This window comes from Xiphophorus hellerii, chromosome 17 (genome assembly GCF_003331165.1).
Source record: "Xiphophorus hellerii strain 12219 chromosome 17, Xiphophorus_hellerii-4.1, whole genome shotgun sequence".
In the NCBI taxonomy this organism is placed as follows: Eukaryota; Metazoa; Chordata; class Actinopteri; order Cyprinodontiformes; family Poeciliidae; genus Xiphophorus; species Xiphophorus hellerii.
In genome coordinates this window covers 11163540-11183206 of record NC_045688.1, presented here as the reverse complement: position 1 = coordinate 11183206, position 19667 = coordinate 11163540, and the positions used below count along the sequence as shown (strand labels likewise).

Here is a 19667-nt window from a genome sequence, read left to right as displayed (position 1 = left end):
AGTTTTTTGTTTAATTTTCAGCTTAAGGAAGCTTAATGCAGATATGCCTTAATTTAATTAAAGAGGAATAGAAAACTTGTCCAAGTTGCTGAGATTTGATATTTAAGGGAGCCAGCTGTGCAAAGTTTCTATCGTGTATATTAGAGGCAGAGAGCAAGTTAACTTGCAAAACAATTGTATTGTCTTTTGCCTAATCAGTCTGACTCAACTCTCCAATGAGACTTAATATCGACTTAATAGCGATGTTAAGGCCGCTGTCTGCTGCACATCAGGCAGCAACTGATGAACTTAAGGAAGTACTGTAGGTATCCCATTTACCATAAGTTGTCTAAATAAAATCAGCCTTAAATTTACAGAGACTAAATGTTTTGGAGCACTTGAAGTAAAAACTCAAGGGTCTGGTCCAATGAATGGTCTATGCCGCCACGGAGTTGCGGATCAGTCAATCCATAGTCTGCTGCTTATCCAAGATTGGCTTTAACAGGTCTAGGAGTCAAACCCAGACATGCTTCATCTCAGCGATAATCCCCAGCTTGCTTTTGAGGATCCCAAGGCATCCCCTGGTCTGAAGATATAAATAGAATTTCCTACTAGTTCTGACTTTGCTTCAGTCTGTTTCCCTAGAAATCCTCCAAAGAGAGGCACCAAGGAGACGTGCTCAAATGATGGAGTTCCTTACTTCAACTCTCTGGCAAAGTTCAGCCATCTAGAGAGGATGCTCATTTTCACAGCTTTTACTAATAATCTTTGTATTCTGGTTCAGGATCCATAAGAGAGAATTGTAATGTTGAGGGATTGGTATGAGCTATGAGATTACTTTTAGTCTAACTCCTTCTTCCACCATGACAGAATTGGAAAATGCCTGTATCATTGTAAACAAAGTCTTGAAAATGAAAGATGGCTTCATCTAATTCCAATTGAGGACCAACAGAATCATGTTAAAAAGACTTTTATTTGACAGAAATCCCTCCTTAATCATGGTAAGTAGATTTTTTTTCTTTAAAATTAGCTTTGATTAAAAAAAAAGAAAGAAAAATCACTTTTTAAGTTTAATACTATTTGGTTAACATTAAGACTTAATGCTAACTAAACATTAACTGTAAAATCATTTCCCATTTTGTACACTGGTCCTTTATGACCATGAGTGACTAACTGAATAACCACATAAAAAAATAAAATAATTTCTTTAAAGTTGGTTTTCTGTGCAGGTTCTTTTCAATTCAAAAACCAGCCAACAGTTAAATTAGATTCATAATAAAATATATTGCCTACATAATGGCTAACTGCAGGCAAATTTGTAAGCATCACACAATGGCCTTTCCCAGCATTAGATGGAAAAAAATCGCTGTTGAATGAAAGAAACACACTTAGAGGCATGCGCATAGATAATCCCAGGCATATGCACCGCCAATAATGTATTCGAATAGAGCAAAGCTCATTCTTCTTCTTGCCTTTCAGGCGTCTAGTTTCCCACGCAGATGCCATCAGCGGCAATAAGCCCGTGTGGCCACCGCTATTCAAAAAGCCATAATGCCATCTATATATTGTGTGCCATGGCGGATTCTAAAGGAAACAAATTAGCGGCTGAAGTTTTTATAGCTTGGCTTGTTTGGGTGGCTGCACTTTTTTGTGCCATGTTGACTTACAGATGAACAGCTGCCACAAGTGAGAGTTTTGTATTTTGTTAAAACCATAATTGTCACTTATTAATGGATTGATTTAAATTTACTGCACAACTTTAGGGGAAAAAAAAAAAAACATTTTCCGCTTATTGAACATCTTGATGATTTGGCAGAGATAAAAATTTATAAACTGCATTTTTCTGCGTGCTAAAGCCGAATTGTTGTGAGCTCGGTTTCTTTTAGGGTTTGTATCCTGAATAACTAATTGGAGGGATTCCTGCTGCTGGGTTTGATTGAAAAAAATCTGTCACTGCCTGGTGCCTTTGTAGGAACTATTAGAATCAATTTTGCCCATGAAATGATTTACCTAATAGAAATGTTTTACCTAATGAGGTGCTCATGCTTCATTAGGAGCTGCATAAAGTATGTGTGAAACAAAAGCAGCAGCTTGTGTTTCTTCTAAGCAGACTGCTTATTATTATTCTACATCTAAAGCTGTACAGAAAACGTTCTGATACTTAAGTTAGATTTCATGCCTAATGTGGGATTAAGACACTGCTAAATTTTATATGAAACAGAAAACTATTTTTTGAACCTTAAGTACGTTTTCCTTCTAATTGCCCTAAATCTTCAAGTAATTTCAAGATGCACAAGTTGTCTTTTGGGGGGGGGGGAGAAACGCCTGCTTTCTAAATTAATCATCAAAAACACAATTTTTGCTGCTAATTTGCCCCATCTTCTAAACACGTAGGAGTGCAACAGGAAATCGCCGTAAAATGTGCAGAGCATCGTCCTGTATTTACTGATGTGGAAGTACAAGTTAATTTGTGAGCATGCGTTTATTTTAATGCACAGCTACGCCTGACAAATCTTTATCAACACACTATCACTTTGCCTATTGCGATGGACAAAACAAATGTAACCTTGCATATCAGTTCAATTTCTAGCAAACCAATTCCACATGTATCAAAGTTTTGGTTCTGCATGTAGGGTAGCTTAAGCTAATATTCTTAAATCAACATGTCTCAATATCTTCTGACAAGTGAATACTTTTCTGTTAAGCTATATTTATCACACTCAATACATGTTATTTTGGTACGATCCAAGGATCTGCAGCTCTCGACTGCCAGTTTCCTGCAACTTTTGGATGTGTCCTTTCTCCAACACACCTGAATCAATGAATGGTCAATGACCAGACCTTTGCAAAATTTTCTGACATATATTTCATGATTTAGCCATAAAAAGCAAAAACTTGTCTTAAATTGAGATGATATGTTCCTCCCAACTTGAATACCCATCCCTCAGTTTCTAAATGTAGAGGGCACCAAATGGGGAAAAAACACAAAAATTAGGCCATTTCTAAATATTATATCTTTAAGTACTTTACATGTAAGTGTAGCAAACTGAAATAGCAAATGAGATGTTTTCTTTAATTTGTAAATAGATGTGGTAAGGTGATGATGAGCAAAAAAGAAAATTGTGGTTTGAAGAGTTAAAAAAAGTTTCTTACTACACTCATTTTCTCAGTTTTAAATTTGTAATGTGAAAAAAAGACAGATAATTATGTAAATGAAGCAGCTGTTTTGCAAATTTAAGACTAGCATTAGCATAAGGAATTATAGAGAAGCAAACTGCATTAACCAATAATCAGCCACCTATTCTGGATTTTATCTGAAGAGTAAATGATGGAAAGTGGACCAAGAAATTCACACAAATTAACTCAATTAATACTTTTACAGTGTAAGGAACCCACAACCTCACAGTAAGTATTTCTTTTAAGAATTTGGATTTTAAACTTTTGTACACTGGCATTTGTTTACAGACAAGATTTAGAGGCAGAAACATGTTGGGGTTTTTTTGCCCACTTCATTTTACAAAAAATGCTGACTATGCAAGCGTATGTGACTTAATTACAATAAATTTAACTTTAGCCTATTAGCGGCAGAAGCACTTTGGAAATAAAAACATTAAATTCATGGCATCTTAATGTAACTGAATCTTTTTTCATCTTAAGTTGCTTTGTTTTAGCTGGAAATGTTGGGCATTTGCTTGCAACTACCTAATTTATTATGGCTATTGCCACTATTTAAGGAGAAAATCTAGAGTTTTGTATTCTCCCTTCGTCACGTTTATACAGCCTGTCACCACTGAAGCTTTATTTGAGAAATTTCTTGTGGCACTTATATAATTCATTTAACATTTAGCTTGCAAACAAATGAAGAAATTATCTAACTTACAATTTCAATTTAAGATATTTAAGCCTGCTAAACGCATTCAATTGTAGAGAGAAGTTTAAGCTTTTCACATAACTATTCGGCTAACAGTGTTGAAATGATAAAAGCAGTTAAGTCAAAGTTGCTTCCTATGACAAAGTCTGTCACAGCAATGACATGTTTTTCTCTCCGGTTTCTGTTTATGCGACAGACAAATGTTGGCGCTGAGCCTTTTCAGCCATCATTTATTGATTTGAAATGTTTAGGTGCCGGCCATGAAGTGAATAAAAATGGCAAAAATATTAAGAGGGGGGAAAAAGGCACTTGATCTAGCTTCATTAACATTTTTCCGCTGCTTAAATCGCAAAACTTATTGGCACTTAAACTGTCATCAGAAGAAAAACTGGAAGCAGGAGACCGAAAGGCCTGACATGGGTGAGAAAAACAGCTCGGATCACAGCAACAAGCGTCAACAAAGGAGGCCAAACGGTTCCTCAGTGTTAGAGCCAGAACCACCCCCAAAGACTGGGCAAAGCACCACGTTTGGGATTTCTTTTTTTTTTTCCTAGTTAAGTACCTAATAGAAGTGATTGAGATTGGTGATGTGTACATTATGTACGCTCTGGCTGCTATTTTCCCTGTACTTAAAATATTCATAACTCTTGAACTTTTTCATTTGATTTGTTTAATTAAAACGAGCATCTTTAATATGTTTTTTTTTATGATTTTATGGTAAAATATTGAAACAAAACAGTGAATAACAGTGAAGTAGAAGGAAAACTAGGAAATTTCTGAAGAAACTTAACCGGGGCCTGCCAAAGTGTGCCCATTGTTCTGATGCTAAAAATTAGCATCTATGCTAAAGAAAGCTACAATGTACTCAATAGCATGTGGAGACTCACAAGCATGTTAAGCAACATGGACCTACTCCATTCAGTATGTTAACAATAGTGTATGAACTAAAATTAGTCTAATTGCTGCCAGTGGCATGTGGGGTTTCATTAGAACGTTGTCTTACATTGACTCCTCCATTCAGTGTGCTAAACATGGCTCTTTTGAAATACTGCTTATCTTGTACTACTTAACTTGTGGAGTTGGTGAATTTTGCAGAAAAATCAAAGTTTTATTATTATTATTTTTTGTCTTTTGTGGTAAATATATTATAAAACGGACATTCAACACAAAAGTAAAAATCTGATTTATACTTCGTGGCAGCTCCTTACCAGAAAAAAAAAACATTCATCTCTTAATACCAAATTAATAACAAGTAATATTATTGTCTTAATTTTTCACAGAACAAATCTCTGAAAAAATATACAGTCAAAAGATTAGCATTATGTTTAATCCGCTGTCTGATGAAGAAAAAAAATCACAACCTTGTGGCGGAGAAATTTTTATTTTTAAGACAAACCTCAGAAAAAGTAGTTAAACCATTTCTAAAAATATTCAAGAACCTGAAATCAACACTTTACTTTTGTATTAATGAGACAAACCGTGAAAACTTTCGAAAGCTACAAGGACTATCCAAAAGAAATTTACATGGTTCTACAAATCACCGACGTCTCGCCCACAACAAATGGAGTTACAATACGTGAGGCATTTGTTTCAGAAATACAAACTGCTTGTGTTGTATTTTTCTTCAGTAACAACCACATTAGTTGACCAACCAACACATTAACTGGTCACACTTTCCTATAAATTTTGTGCTTTTCTTCGATCGGTCTTTCATCGTAAAATTAGCCCACGATGGAGAAGAAAAGACTTGTGTTTTTGCTCTTTATTTGAATCTGTGTGAGTTTGTGCCTCTTTGTTGAAATGCTTGATCCCCAGATAAGGCCTGGGCTTGTAAACAGCAGGGCATTCTATTTGGGGAGGAGCAGACATCAGCAGGAATCTGATTCTGTTTTGTTGTGAGCTTTTCTTTTTCTTCTGCTGCAGAGAAGCCAACACATATTTACCCACACCGAACGGCATGCACACTGACACACAACCCCAGTATGAGGGCACTGCTGTAATTGGAAGTCTGATTACTCTAGAATAGTCCGTGTAGGAGGGAAAGAGGTGACTTGCCACGGGAAAAAAAAAAAGTTCTTTTTTGAGCCAAAGGATGGAAAATGTTGCGTCAGTGAAGTTGAAGGAAGGGACTGATACTCGGAAATGGAGTGTACCCAACACAGGAGTAGGCATGTTCCCACATTGTGATCTCTGAGCTCAACGATGACCTTGTGCTTTTTATCTGTGGTCTGACATCCAATCATCCTTTGCTTATCTGTCTCCTACCTTCCCTTATACATCTTTTCATCTTTCCATCCCTTTCCATTTCCTCCTCCCCATCTTCTGATTCATCTCCGTTTTCCCTTATCGGTCCATCTGTCCTGGTTCTCATCTCCCAGCTCTGCGTTCTTGTCCCTTGCCATATTTTAAATCACGCGTGTCTCGCTCATTCCTCCCCGCGCCCAGCAGGAAGCCAGTTGGGATTGATCTGATTGATTGGACGTACTGGCAATATGTGACAGGTGCCAGGAGGTCAGATGAGTCAGTGCAGACAGACTTGTTTCCTGCTGGACGAAACGCAGTCCCTAGTTTGTTCGTCAAGTGTCAGAGCAGCACTGATAGTAAGCAGTTTGCAAAAGAAACCAAAAAAAACCCCGTCTGTTTAGAAGTTTTTGTGCCCACATAGATTACATTTGGTTTGAGATGTGTCTCTGTTCATATACAGCAAAGGGGCAAAAAACTCTTGAAACAAAATATTAGTATTAGCCTTAACCTCATCTGCAGTGTAAGACCAGCATTCCCCAATCATGTGCTTCTTTGTATTTTCCTTGCATTCAAAAACCGTTTTGTAATTTGTGGGATTTTGTGTGATAGACCAACACACAGTATTGGATAATTTTGAATTGGAAGCAAAATGAACCATAATTTTTTTTAAGTCCAAATAAAAAACTCAAAACATTTAAGCAGGCACCTAGAATAGTCTGCTTGTAATTTCATCTTGCCATAAACACAGCTTTTCGGCTGGTGGGAGTATCATGCTTTGGGGATGTTTTTCTCTGTCAAAGAAAGTAGCTGGTCATAGTTGATGGGAAAATGAAAGGAGCTAAATTTAGGACAATTCTGTGTAAAACACTGTTTGACTGGGGCTGCACAATGTTGAGAAAAACACACTTGCGGCTGTGCTAATACTTTTAAATATTGCTTTGATATCAGTTGTGATGAATCCATATTCTGTTTCTTGTGTGACACTATAATGCACCCAACATGTCCACTAGAATATTATTTTTACACACAAAAATGTTTTTTTTGTTGTTTTTTTAAGTATTTTGATAACATATTGTACATCTCTGTGAGGCTTTAAGACTTTGGGGGAGGTATATGTTTCAATAGAATAATAATCCTAAACAAAATTAAAGTGAAATGGTTGCGATCAAAGCTTATTTATACGTTAGACTGTCCTGTTCAGAGCAAGGATTTAAAATTCAGTGATAGTCTTGGGTAAGAAATCTATTAAGACACACTATCCAATCTAAGCATGAGCTGTTTTGCTAAAAACAGTAAGCATAAATTTTGATTTGCAGACGTGCAAAGCAGGTATACTCCAGTTACAATAAGTGTTTCTACTCTGAGTGACAGATGTTTGTTTATCTCAATTCCTCTTCTGTCCACTCCATGATTATGCACTACTTTGTCTTGGTATAAGATTTGTGGATGGGAGATAAATACCCTTTTTTATGTCAATGGATTTAATCCAAGATTATAAAAACTGAAACGCATGCCAAAGTTTTGCAGATGCAAGTACTACAGAGGTCTTTTGTGATTTCACTTTCCTTCTCTATCCATATCATTTGTTCACTTTGTAGCTACTACAAAAGGTAAATAAAAAAAGAAAGAAAAAGAAATACTGCAGAGATGTTGCTGTATTCTGGAGTTATAGCGGTAAACTCAACCATCCATGTGTGCACTTCCTATTTTTGGAGATATTTTAAAATGTAGAGAAATGTCCCATTCAGAAAGGTTCTATTTCAGTCTGCACATCGGACACATGCACAGCACTTCTTGCAGTACCTGTCTTTGTCCAAAGTGCTGACTTCAGCTAGACTGCCAGACTCCTGTGGAGAGAACAGACCTGCCACTCCCCCATGCACACACACACACACACACACACCCACACGCACGCACACACACACACACACACGCCTTCTTTAAGGTGGTAGGCAAAGTCAGAAGTTAAAATTATGTTTTTACATATCACTGTGGTTTAAAAAAAAAATCTGCACATTGTTCTTTATTTATAGATCAAATATGGAGAAAACACTTTTTTATATTATATTACATATTATATATAATATTTTATATTAGTAGCTTACATGTCACAAAGCAATATAAATGTCAACATCTATACTCCCAGAGAGAAAGACCCTCCATTATGACCCAGACCTGAGCAACAAAGACCTTAAGATAACTTTTCAAGATTTAATACGGACAGTAAATATGTTGGTAATTTGTCATGTAACAAAATAAATGTGCTTCTACTAGATTTATAATGGGTAGTCACAATTTAACCAAGAGAGCAAGCATGGCGGAGAAGGCACTTTTAATGCGAATAAACTAGTCTTGAGAGATTGAGATGAAGAAGTTGGTCTCATGTTTGGTCAATAATGCGACATTGTCTTTATTCTGTTCTTAAAGAAGTAAAGCTTTGTTGGGTTGTCTATTGAGTATTCTATTTTTAAATATTTATAGGTAACAAAAAGCTATTTTTTGTATAAATACACGTTTGTAATGATCTGGAAATAGCAGTTACTACATTGTCATGTTACCAGTTTAAAAAACAAAAAAATATATATATATAAAAAAAAGTAAACAATTCAAGTTTGACCAAAGAGCAGCCTGACATTTTTCTGAGAATGGCATCTCAATAAAATAATTTCTAAGAGGAAAGTGGAGTGAGGCGAGTGACTGTAATTCATCTACACACAGTCTCAGTGAATAAGGCTATTGCAGCATCAACCACTCACATTTTAAGTGATTGGGCTTGTAGCTCACACTATAATCTTCTTCATTTTTATGTCCTAAATCAAGAAATATGGAGACAAAAGTAAAAAAAAAAAAAAGTGAGCACCAGGGAAAAGCTAGGAACATCACACTCTGCTACGAGTGCATAACAAAATCTTCACCCAAGAGAGAAATGATGATAGAGAAATCTCCTGCTTGAATTTGAGTGAATAAACACAGATTTATGAATATTTAACAAGTGAAGAGTGGGAAGAAATGCTGTCTGAGAGTTGTTGCAAGGAAACCAGCATCCTACCAAGATATTTAAAAACACTATGTGGCATTCTAACCTGCCTATATTTCACAGAAGTGGGACATTTCTGCATATGGCAAAAATTGCAATTCTGCCAGCATCCATTACTTTTTGCTCTTGTTCTGACCAGCATTGTTACTTTGATGCGCAAGGCTGTGTACCAACGCTACTTTTTTTCCCCACTCCTAGAAGAAGCTACTTTAAATGAACAATCCATGCAATGATTGTTGACAGTATCACTTTAGAAAGAAAAAAAACAAGCCCAAAGCCGCTTATAATAGACAAAATTGGCGACCGAAACTCAAAATAGTTCCTTTTCAACAAAATACGCATCTCCCTCCATTTTTTTTTTACATTTCTGCCACTGCTGACACTGTCGCATAGAAACACTGTCCAGTTGGGGACGCATTTCCTCTATGCGTTCCCAAGACACATAGAGGAAATATAATTCAATTACAATAGAAAATAGTGACGCACAGTAATGCAAAGTGGTTTCGATAAGTAACTGTAGTCTGACTACTGGATTTGAAATAGAAACGCGTTAGATTACTCGTTACTGAAAAAAGTGGTCTGAAGTCTGTAACGCATTACTGACATCACTGGTTATCAGTCAATCAATCAAGTTTATTTGTTATTTATTTTCGGCAACAAGGTGCTTTACATCATAAAAACACAAAGCTACAAAGTCTTAGATTACACAGTCAACAATTGAAATGTTTTGTCTGGAGGCATTATTACACATCAGAATGTTCATCAATGTTTCAAAGTGATTCTAAAAAGGTGTGTTTTAAGTCTGGACTTAAAGGAACTCAGTGTTTCAGCTGCTTTGCAGTTTTCAGGAAGTTTGTTCCAGATTTGTGGTGCATAGAAGCTGAATGCTGCTGTTATCAAACTTGTACATGTTTGAAACCACAGCTCCACTTTGTGACCTCTTGTGTCTGCTACAGTTAAATTCAACTATATGTTGAATTTAACATATAGTTGTTGAATTTAACTGTGCACAAATGTGCACATTAAAAAATACAGGAAATTCTGTGGTAAATAAAGAGAAGACAATAATACAAAAACGTTGCAGAGTGAAGGAGAAATTTAATTGCTGTATCTTTTTAAAAATATTTTTGTCATATTGAGTTAGATGTATGATTTAATTGGAATAAGAAACAGATTTCTACAGTATGTAGGTGTTTTAAACTAGTTGGACTGAGCGTCACCTGAAGCAATTAACTTCAACGTGTGAACCAATACAGAAATGCGATATCCGCCATCAGACGTAATCCAGTGCTTCTGTTTCTACTTGAAATCCACTTCTTGTGCACGTTTCCTGCACTGCTGCGTTCTCGTGGCTTTAGCTCGCGTTACCCTTCCTGCAAACCGACACCATTGCTGTTCTTTTTCTAATGCACCTCTGTGTGTCTTATTATCAGCAAATTATAAGTGGTTCCAGGCTGAACGCCATCATTCGCTGGAAAAGGCTTCTCTTCCCCAGGCTCGCTTCGGGACTGTGCAACAATTTTTTAAAGGGTGCAGGTTAGAGCTGTCCTAAATTTTCCAGCTAAATTTGACACTCCAAGATGTGCATCCTTTAAGGCATATTTTAATGGGAGGATGTAAATTTTCTTGGGACAGCTGTTCTGTGGGTGTTGTGAATGATTCATTAGCATGCCCACAGTGAAGCTTTACTTTGGAGTAGGTCAGGAAAAAAAACCAAAAAACTGAACATTAATCACACCTTTTAATCTAAAATACAGGCTAAAAGCCAGTAGAGTTAGTGGAGTTCAATCAATTGCATACATAGTCCAATGCTTACTGGTGAGCACGGAGCTCACACAAGCATGTGTTAGAGGCCAACACATGAATACACACGAGCTTAAGTCGGCGACTTCAAAGGGCCCGTGCTGCTGTGCCGCGAGCCGTGAACAAAGCACGGAGAAGCAGAGGGCGACTTTAATTTTAAAGCATGCGCTAATGAGGTTTGGGGAGAAAGTGAGTGTCACGATATTTGGGGTTCCATGAAAATTGTCTAAGTAACAAATCACTGGCAGGTATTCATGAGAGGGTGAATGCAGTGGAAGGTTTTTATCTGAGCAACGCTCGCTAAGCTGGAGGGAGAAATTAATTTCCCACCGTGTGGATTTGTCGGGCACATAAACCCTCATGTGTAGTCCAACGACACCGAATATTGTGCTAAGATTAATAATTGACATTGAGTGCAAGTCTCTTAGTAGCAGAGACACACTTGGCATAATCAGAGGGAGACAATGCTGCATTGTGAAAGGAGGAATCATTAAAGGCAGAGACTCTGAATTCAACCTGCTTCTGTACTTAGAGTTATAAGGTCTTATTTCACGCTGTAGCAAACATAAAAATGCAAAAAAAAAAGAAAAAAAGAGAGAACTTGTTCCGTCGGCATAAAAACAATAACAATACCATTATTTCCCATCTCACTCGGCAGGGGGCCACATTAGCATCTCCGTGTGCTCAAACACTAATGCCGGCTTATATGCATTATAAAATATGTGGATGTAACGGTGAGGGTGTGTGGTTATTCTGCAGCTTTTATTAGAGGTTCTTCACAGATGATGAAAAGTTTTATTGGTACAAGTGGCCAACAGGAGTGAGAAATCAACTTTAAAATGCAGCAGTTGCAGCTAAAAAACATGCACACAAAAACAGATGAGAAGCAGACGATAAAAGGTAATAAATCCACATACACGACAACAGAAGTCATCTGCACAACACAAAGAGCAGCGGTGTACCCCATAAAAAAATATGTAAGGCTCTGTAAATGAAAATGAGTGCATGAAGCCAATGGAACGTCATCAACCCCCTCTCTTGCCATCAGAGGCACATTAATGTGCTGTCAGAGCTGCAAAAACTCTGGCATATTTGAAAACTAATAAATGGTTATTGACTATGTTGCTGTTGCAAATACATCCTTATTTTTTTCCAGTTCATAAAGTCGTCGACACAAGCTGCTCTGGTAAAAATCAAACCCCCGAGAATGATGTTTAATAGGGTGATTAGGATCTTAGACAGAAAGCCTATCAGGTCAATATGATGTCTTGTTAAGAAATTAAATAATATGAATTTTGACAAACTGTGAAGCCTAAATAGTCAAATTGTTTTCATAAAAAGACAATCTATATCTAACTCCATGTCTTTCTGAAACTCTAAGCAAGTCACAGCATCTTGGACAATTCTGCTAATTATTATTATTGTTTCATTCCTTTGTCTGATCAAATGCGGTGCTCACTGTAACACTCTGTAGTCTAGAAGTACACCTATAAGCTATGAATCAGTATGCTTTGCTGAAAACAGCTTTCAAAGGCTCCAACTGAGCTTTTTGTTTTCACCTATCATAAAATGATTCTTGTTGGATGCCTTTGTACTGAGAAACCGTTTTATAGGCCATCAGTTGGTATTAAATCTGCACTGTCCGGAGGGAGGACTGGCTTCTAAAACGTGAACAGATCATTTGTGGGGCACATTGTTTAGAGTTTTTTGGAGGTGTGGATTACTTTGGGTTTTTAGCAACCACTGATGTGGATGTGGTAACAACACCCACATGAGATATCCAAGAAACAATGTGTTCAATACCTACTTTCACCACTATATCTTGCCTGAAATGTTCAAGCATCTGCTGCTAACATCCAGATGTAAGACACCATTGGTCATCCTCTGATGTTCGTTGCCATCCTGCGACTGATAGGAAATAACGCATAGAAACTTGGTCATAATGTTCTAAATAGTCTGATTGTGATCTAGAATTGAGTCGTCACTTCTTTATTAGCATTCTTCAAAGACCACAGGAATTTCTAAGAAACTTGATAAACTGAAAGTGAGAATAAAAGAGCATGCTTGAGGAGGGAAAATAAACCCTTCCTGCACTGTTTTTTTCCCCCCTTTGTGTTTGTCTCCGTTGGGTTAGAGATGAAATGTTGCCGAGAGAAGAGTGTGTGGGAGGAAGGCAGATTAATTAAACGCTGAGACAGCAGAGTTTCACGTCCTCCAAGAGAGAGAATTCAATCTGAAAGCAGAATGCCTTTAATTGCTAACTATAAGGCTTTCATTTGGAGAGGTGTTGAACACACTTAACGTGTTTATCTTTACAACTTGTAAAGATGAGTCTTATTTTGGAAAGAGAGGAATCATTGGAGCACTTGAACAATTATGACACTATACAGTGGGCAGACATTAAATATGATTGTTGCTTTTATGATGCAGGTGCATCAGTTTTGGACCCACCTCCACTAGAGCACCACTTTCCTCCTATTTAGATTGTCCTTGATTGGGATTGTATTATTTAATTAAAAAATTTTTTTAGAACTCCGTTGAAGGCACTGGACACCACATTTTTAACATTTTTTATTTGTGATTCATTTTTTAAAACTGATATTTCCCTTTTTCTTCACAATGATGCAACTTTGTAGCCCATTCTGCGTATTGCCTTTGGCTTATTTCATATTCTACATTCCACTTCATGGACCAATTTTTGATGTTGCAATTATAAGCAATGGTAGAAAAAAAAAAAGAAAAGTCTCGCTTTTGCTCTCTGATCTATTTAGAAACATTTAGCATGTGCTTTAAAATGTTTCTAGCTTAGAAACAAGCAGCAGGAATTATTAAATTGGCTTAAAGCGATGGGTCTGTTAACATAGCTTAGAAGCTGTGGAGGGTTTTTTTCTTAGTATTTGTAGAACTGGTGCATTTTTCAAAAAGTAATTTGTGAAGTCAGGAAAACAAGGCGACCTCAACCAGCCACAGCTTTCTTTTACCTTAAGCCGACCCCGTCATGCAGGCTACAGGTGACCGCCTGGCAGCTCATTCCCTTCGTGTCAAGTGAATGTAGAATTTTTATTCAGCCCTTTAAACATAAGTGCATTGCGAATGGGGATTTTTCGGCAAAGCTGATTTATCCTGCAAACCGATAACGGCTTTATCTGAAGTAAATGAAGAGGAATTTTGAATAAGCTCATATTAGTTTGCCCAGCGTGTGATGTTATGCCATCGAATGATAATAAATGATTCAATTTGTGCACAATCAGCCACAGCATGAGCCTTCATTTATTGAGAAGACAACTACTGCTTTAGGTTAAAACTAAAAATCGATTCAGCCAGTGTCTCTAATTGATTGCTCTAAATATGACTGATTGAGATTTAATCCAATGACAGCATGCTGGCTGACAAATAGTGTGTTTACTGCTCGCGTTATTGGAATATCTCATGCCTTCGGCCAACGTACTTCATATGGAAAAGAGTTAGGCTTGGGGGAAAAAAAATATTCCGATTAGGCTGTGTACATAAGCTTAACATTTAAAACCAATGCTGTGCTAAAATGTATCATGGAAAATTAAATGCATACATCTATTTTTGATTGGTAGCAGCTTTTCACCACCCACAAGCATCCTTAAAAAAAATGACTGATTATTATTCTCCATATTTTTAATTTATTTTTTAATTTTGAACCAATCCTGTGATGCTTTAGCATCTTTTATGAGTAACTGATGTTCAATTTTAAGAAGCTGCTCTCTGGCAAAGTGAGCTTTAGAGCTTCCAGTGATGGTGGCAGCGACCTGAAAGTTATATCTGTCTGTGTGCGTGTATTTGTGTGTGTAGGTTTGTTCGAACAAACTCACTTCAGATGGCTGCTGGGGTTGATGGCACAAAATAATTATTTGATCACTTATATTCAAATGTTTTTCATGCAAAGCTGCCATTAAAAACCTGCTGTTAAAAAAGGTTATAAATAAATGTTGCAATATGATGTAACCTATTTTATAACAAACAAGTTTCATTTGTGGAGGAATATTTTTTAGAGACTCAAAGATTCATAGTCAAACAACAACCAATATAATCTCAATAAATATAAAATATAATAGTATTTTTACGGTGCTCCTGCAGCGTAAGCAAAATATATGGCGGGTCTGGTTGCCTTGCATTGTGGTGGTAGCTTGGTTCTGTAAAATGCTGTCCAAACAAACTTGTTGACTGTCATATAACTGAGTTAAATGAATTAAAGGCATAAAGATTTAAGCAGCAAACTGGGTGGGGTGAAACAGTTGCAATAGATTGGGAAGGAAAGAAAAGGATAACAGGAACCAGGAAAACCCAAGTCATAGCTGTAACCTTTCTGTAGCTTCTAAATCTGTTAGTATAGCGTACCAAACTACATTGTCTTCTCATTAAAAACAAAACAACCCAATTTAACTCAGTTCACATTCATTCAATTAAAAATTATATGTCCGAGCAAGCATCCTGCAGCTTTGTCATCTTTTGGCACCTCGGTTATTGGCTAGATAGATGTCACACCAATCTTACTTCTGTTAGCTAGTTGTAAATGTGCAAAGAAGAAAAAAGAGTCATAGGGTTGACAAAGTACCTATGAGGGAGAATTTCATCAAGCACAGGCCTGTGGAACAATAGAAGAAAAACATAGGGGCTAACAAAATTATGACCTCCATATTTCAAAAGGTAAAATGTTTTGACCAACCAATAGGACTTGAGGCAACTTCATGGAAATAGTTGTCAGCTTCACAGGTTTAGAATTGATGGTCTTGGTCTAAAAGTGAATTCTGAAATCATTGTTGGATTCCAAATTACTTTCAGTGCATTACTCTGTAAATGTTGCCTTAATCATATCACACTAACGCTCATTGCAAGAATTTGAAAAATAGACTTGAAGAACCATAAACCGTAGGTAGTGGGTCAGAATCCTCATAATTTATGGGAAAAACACAATAGTAACGGGAGAAGCAAATCTTTAGTTAAAAGCATGGTAATGGCGGCTCCATCAAATGAGGATATTTGTTGACAGAGACCAAGTCATGCCAGGACACATTTTAAGGCTTAAGTGTTTTTAAGGAAAAAATGTAAAGCTAAGTCAAAACCGTCTTTAGACATTCAAATCCCTGTTCTGCCTGAGTTAAACTTTTTATCGAGACAATCTACTTAGAATATACAGAGATGCTTTTTCATTCTGAGTTGAGCCTCATGTTGGGTTGGGCGTTTGGTGTTTATGGGAGGGGTTGGATGATGGGGCGTCTGTGTAGCTTTTGTCACTTTTGTAATTAGCCTTGAGAGGCTTTTAATTTGAGGCTAATGAGAATTTGTTTTAGCAGTCATGCACTCTGGTGTGTGTGCCTGCCTGGGTATCAATGTGACTGTATGTTGATTAAGGATTGCAATATAGTGAAAGCGACAGACTGTACAGATGTTCGATAAATGGGCTGGAACAGGCAGGGAGATATCAGTCACCCTCTTTCTACACTCACTCACACAGGGAGGCAAGAAGACAAAAAAGGAACATGAAGACAAATGCATAAAGATGTGTTGTTTTTTTTTGTCTTCTGTGGAAAACAATTCCTTCTCTTTTCTTTGATTGGAGCTAACAGTATAATTCAACAAAGCCAATTACCAGTTTGAAGCTTTAACATATAAAGTCTGGATTAGTGTTGGACTGATGTGTGTGTGTGTGTGTGTGTGTGTGTGTGTGTGTGTGTGTGTGTTTGTGTGTGTGTGTGTGTGTGTGTGTGTGTGTGTGTGTGTGTGTATGGAGGCGTGCGTCTGAAACCAAGGCAAAAAAGGACAGGAAAATTAGCAGGCTAACAAATTAATGCTGCGCATTGTGAATAAAATAATTACACTGAGCAAAATGTAAATGAGCTGATTACCAGTTTGGCCTTGGCAAAGATTTTTCCAGATGCATTTGCTCCAAGGAGGACAGGAATCACGATGTGGTCTCATGTATGTTTCACCTTTACTGACGATTGTTTCCTGTCCCCCATATGCAAACAGTGGCATACATTTATTTGTTTTAAGCTGATTTTTGTGAGTCTCTGCTAGTTTTCTCTTATACACTCAGCATTGAACTCCTTCTGTCAGTACTGTGACACCTTCCCACCTAGAATTCATTGCCTTTTCTGCTTTCTGCTTCTCCTGCCATTCTAACCGTCCACTGTTGTGCGCCTCATCAGAGACGTCGACAGTGAGGGCATTCAATCCAGACAGGATTGACCGACGAGTATGGAACGAAGAGTAGAATCTGGTGATTGTAAAGTGAAAAGTGAATTTTGTGTTTTTCTGTCCTAGGTGGTGTGTGTATTGCCCAGTCTTTAAAGATCCCGAGGGAGCCAAGAGTGGGGGAGTTTGATAAGATCATCAGGCGACTAATGGAGACTTCCAATGCCAGGGCCATCATCATGTTTGCCAATGAAGATGACATACGGTTTGTACTTCACAATTTTATCCCTACACCTTTTACAAAGCCCTTAATTACGGGGTTTTGGAAAAGTATTCATTCCACATTTGACAATAAGTGCATACTGTCTATGAAGGTGTCATAGGTTTGTTGGAGAACATTAGTGAACAAGCTGCATCATGAAGACCAAGGAACACTCTAGGCAGATCAAGGATAAGGTTTCTGAGACATTATTTTCAAAATTCCCCAAGTTTTGAACTTTTGTTTTTCTTTTTGCAAATTTGGTTTTGTTTTTTGTTTTTTTTGGAAAAGTGGCCAAAATGAAATGTCACAAGCCACGCAAGACAGACACTTCTAATTCACAGACACAGGACAGCTGTTGCATCAATCAAAATAGAAGGAACAAGGACTTTCACATGACTGTGATTGTGTTAGGTTGACGTATTTAATCTTGCTATGTCACATTTATTAAGTAGGGAGACAATTGTCTTCTTTCAATTAAACCGCATAACACTATCAGCAGTGTTAGAACTGAAGTACATGCCATAATTTTAATTGTCATCTTCTTTTAATAGGCGAGTTCTTGATGCTGCTAAAAGAAGCAACCAGACTGGTCACTTCTTGTGGGTTGGATCAGACAGCTGGGGGTCCAAGAGCTCTCCCGTGACTGGCCAAGAGATGGTTGCCGAGGGAGCCATCACTATCCTACCCAAACGAGTGTCTGTGGATGGTAAGAGTTTAATTTGAACTTGTCAAGTTCTGAAAAATCAGAAAAGGTGGATTGGTATAATGTCATACATTTGGCCTTAACTGGTTCTTGTTGAAAGTCCCTGGAGGGTCAAATTGTAACAAAAGCCTTAGAAGAGATTTGGTAACTTAAATAATCAAAGACTTTTCTTAAATATGTTGGCCTTTGATATATTAATGAATAGCTCAACTTAAAAAGTTAAGCTGGGTAATAAATAATAAAGGACGAACTGTTGTCGTTTTGGAGATGAGTGTAACAAAGGATGAAATAGTTAATCACAAACATTTAACATATTTAATAAAAATGCAAATAAATAGCAATATAACCAAAAATCCAGCTATGGATGCTGTGCAAAGCTTTAAATATTTGCTTTTTGCAGCATGAAGTCAAAATGTCGGTAAAGCAGCAGATTTAATCCCACTTTTTCTTCATGTGTTTGCTATTAATATTATCTAATGTTCTTTCCAACTTTTAAAAATGTGAATATGCAAGTTTTAAAAGATGAAGTAACATATTTAAAGGTTACTTCATCTATCATCTGGCCTTGAAACAGGGAAAATGGTTGGTGTGGCTTTCTTCAAGTGTAAAACAAGAGTTTTTGCTTTGACCCAAGCACTTCATTAAGGAATTGCAGCAGCAGATAAAATATTGGGTTATAACTTGTATGAGAAGCCCATAGGAGAAAAGTGTGATTTTATTAATCATTGATGTAAATCTCAGGTTTACTGTCACTTTCTAAGAAGTTAAAAAGCATTTTTAACTTTTAACATTTATAAGTATGGTGCATTGGAGACTAGACTACAGAAATGTAAATTTTTTTATATGCATCGTTTTTATTGAAAAGGTTCACAAAAATGTTTTGGAGGAAAACACAATAAGAAATAAAAAAAATAAAAAGCATTCATCAGGTGGAAAAAAACCCTACTCTTTCTTAAAGAATAATCCCCACACTTTGACACGAAAAGTTTGTTAGCGTGTGACGATTTTTTTTCCCCCTTCATGGTTTTTGACAGAAGGGACGCTTATGTTACCGTTTTTGAGCACATCTGCTATCACAGTAGGAGGTGGGTGATCCCACATGACATGTGCTTCCCGTCGAGTTGCACATGGAGTAAACCCACTGTTCCCAGCAGTCTGTCTATCTGTAAAGCTGAACAGGTACGCACAGAATCCACATCTGTGACAGCAGATGAGATCAATCGAGGCAGCGCTCGTCAGCTTATACACCGAGTCACACATGGCACAGGGTGTCTCAGTCAATTTGATAGTTTCTCACTGTGCATTGGATGTTGTGACATGTACCGTTGCAGTTTAACCTCGGTATGTTTGTGTTGGACGATCGGCTTAAATTGCCTTATTCGTTTCAGCCTCCATGGGAACAATATTCTGTTTTTTAAAGTGATCTGGTCATCCTATCCTACCATAAGCCATCTGCTTTTTCCATTCATATGTGTTAGGAAAGCTTTTACTATTTTTCATCTTCTGTTTTATTAAACTGGGCAAGTAGGCAAACTTTTGTGAAAGTGCCAAGGAGGAAGGAGATGTTTGTTCTCCTTGCTCTCAGAGATACTCATCCTCAAAA

General features: G+C 37.2%; 1 protein-coding gene across 3 annotated transcripts in view; it reads left to right on the top strand.

Annotated features, from left to right (window-relative positions):
• Positions 1-19667, top strand: part of grm8a (glutamate receptor, metabotropic 8a) — a 237515-nt gene that overhangs the window by 165487 nt on the left and 52361 nt on the right. For all 3 annotated transcript variants that reach the window (XM_032589755.1, XM_032589754.1, XM_032589756.1), the window contains exons 4-5: positions 17229-17364; positions 17913-18067. In XM_032589755.1, coding sequence (XP_032445646.1) covers positions 17229-17364; positions 17913-18067 — 291 coding nt within the window. The remainder of the gene's footprint in view (positions 1-17228; positions 17365-17912; positions 18068-19667) is intronic.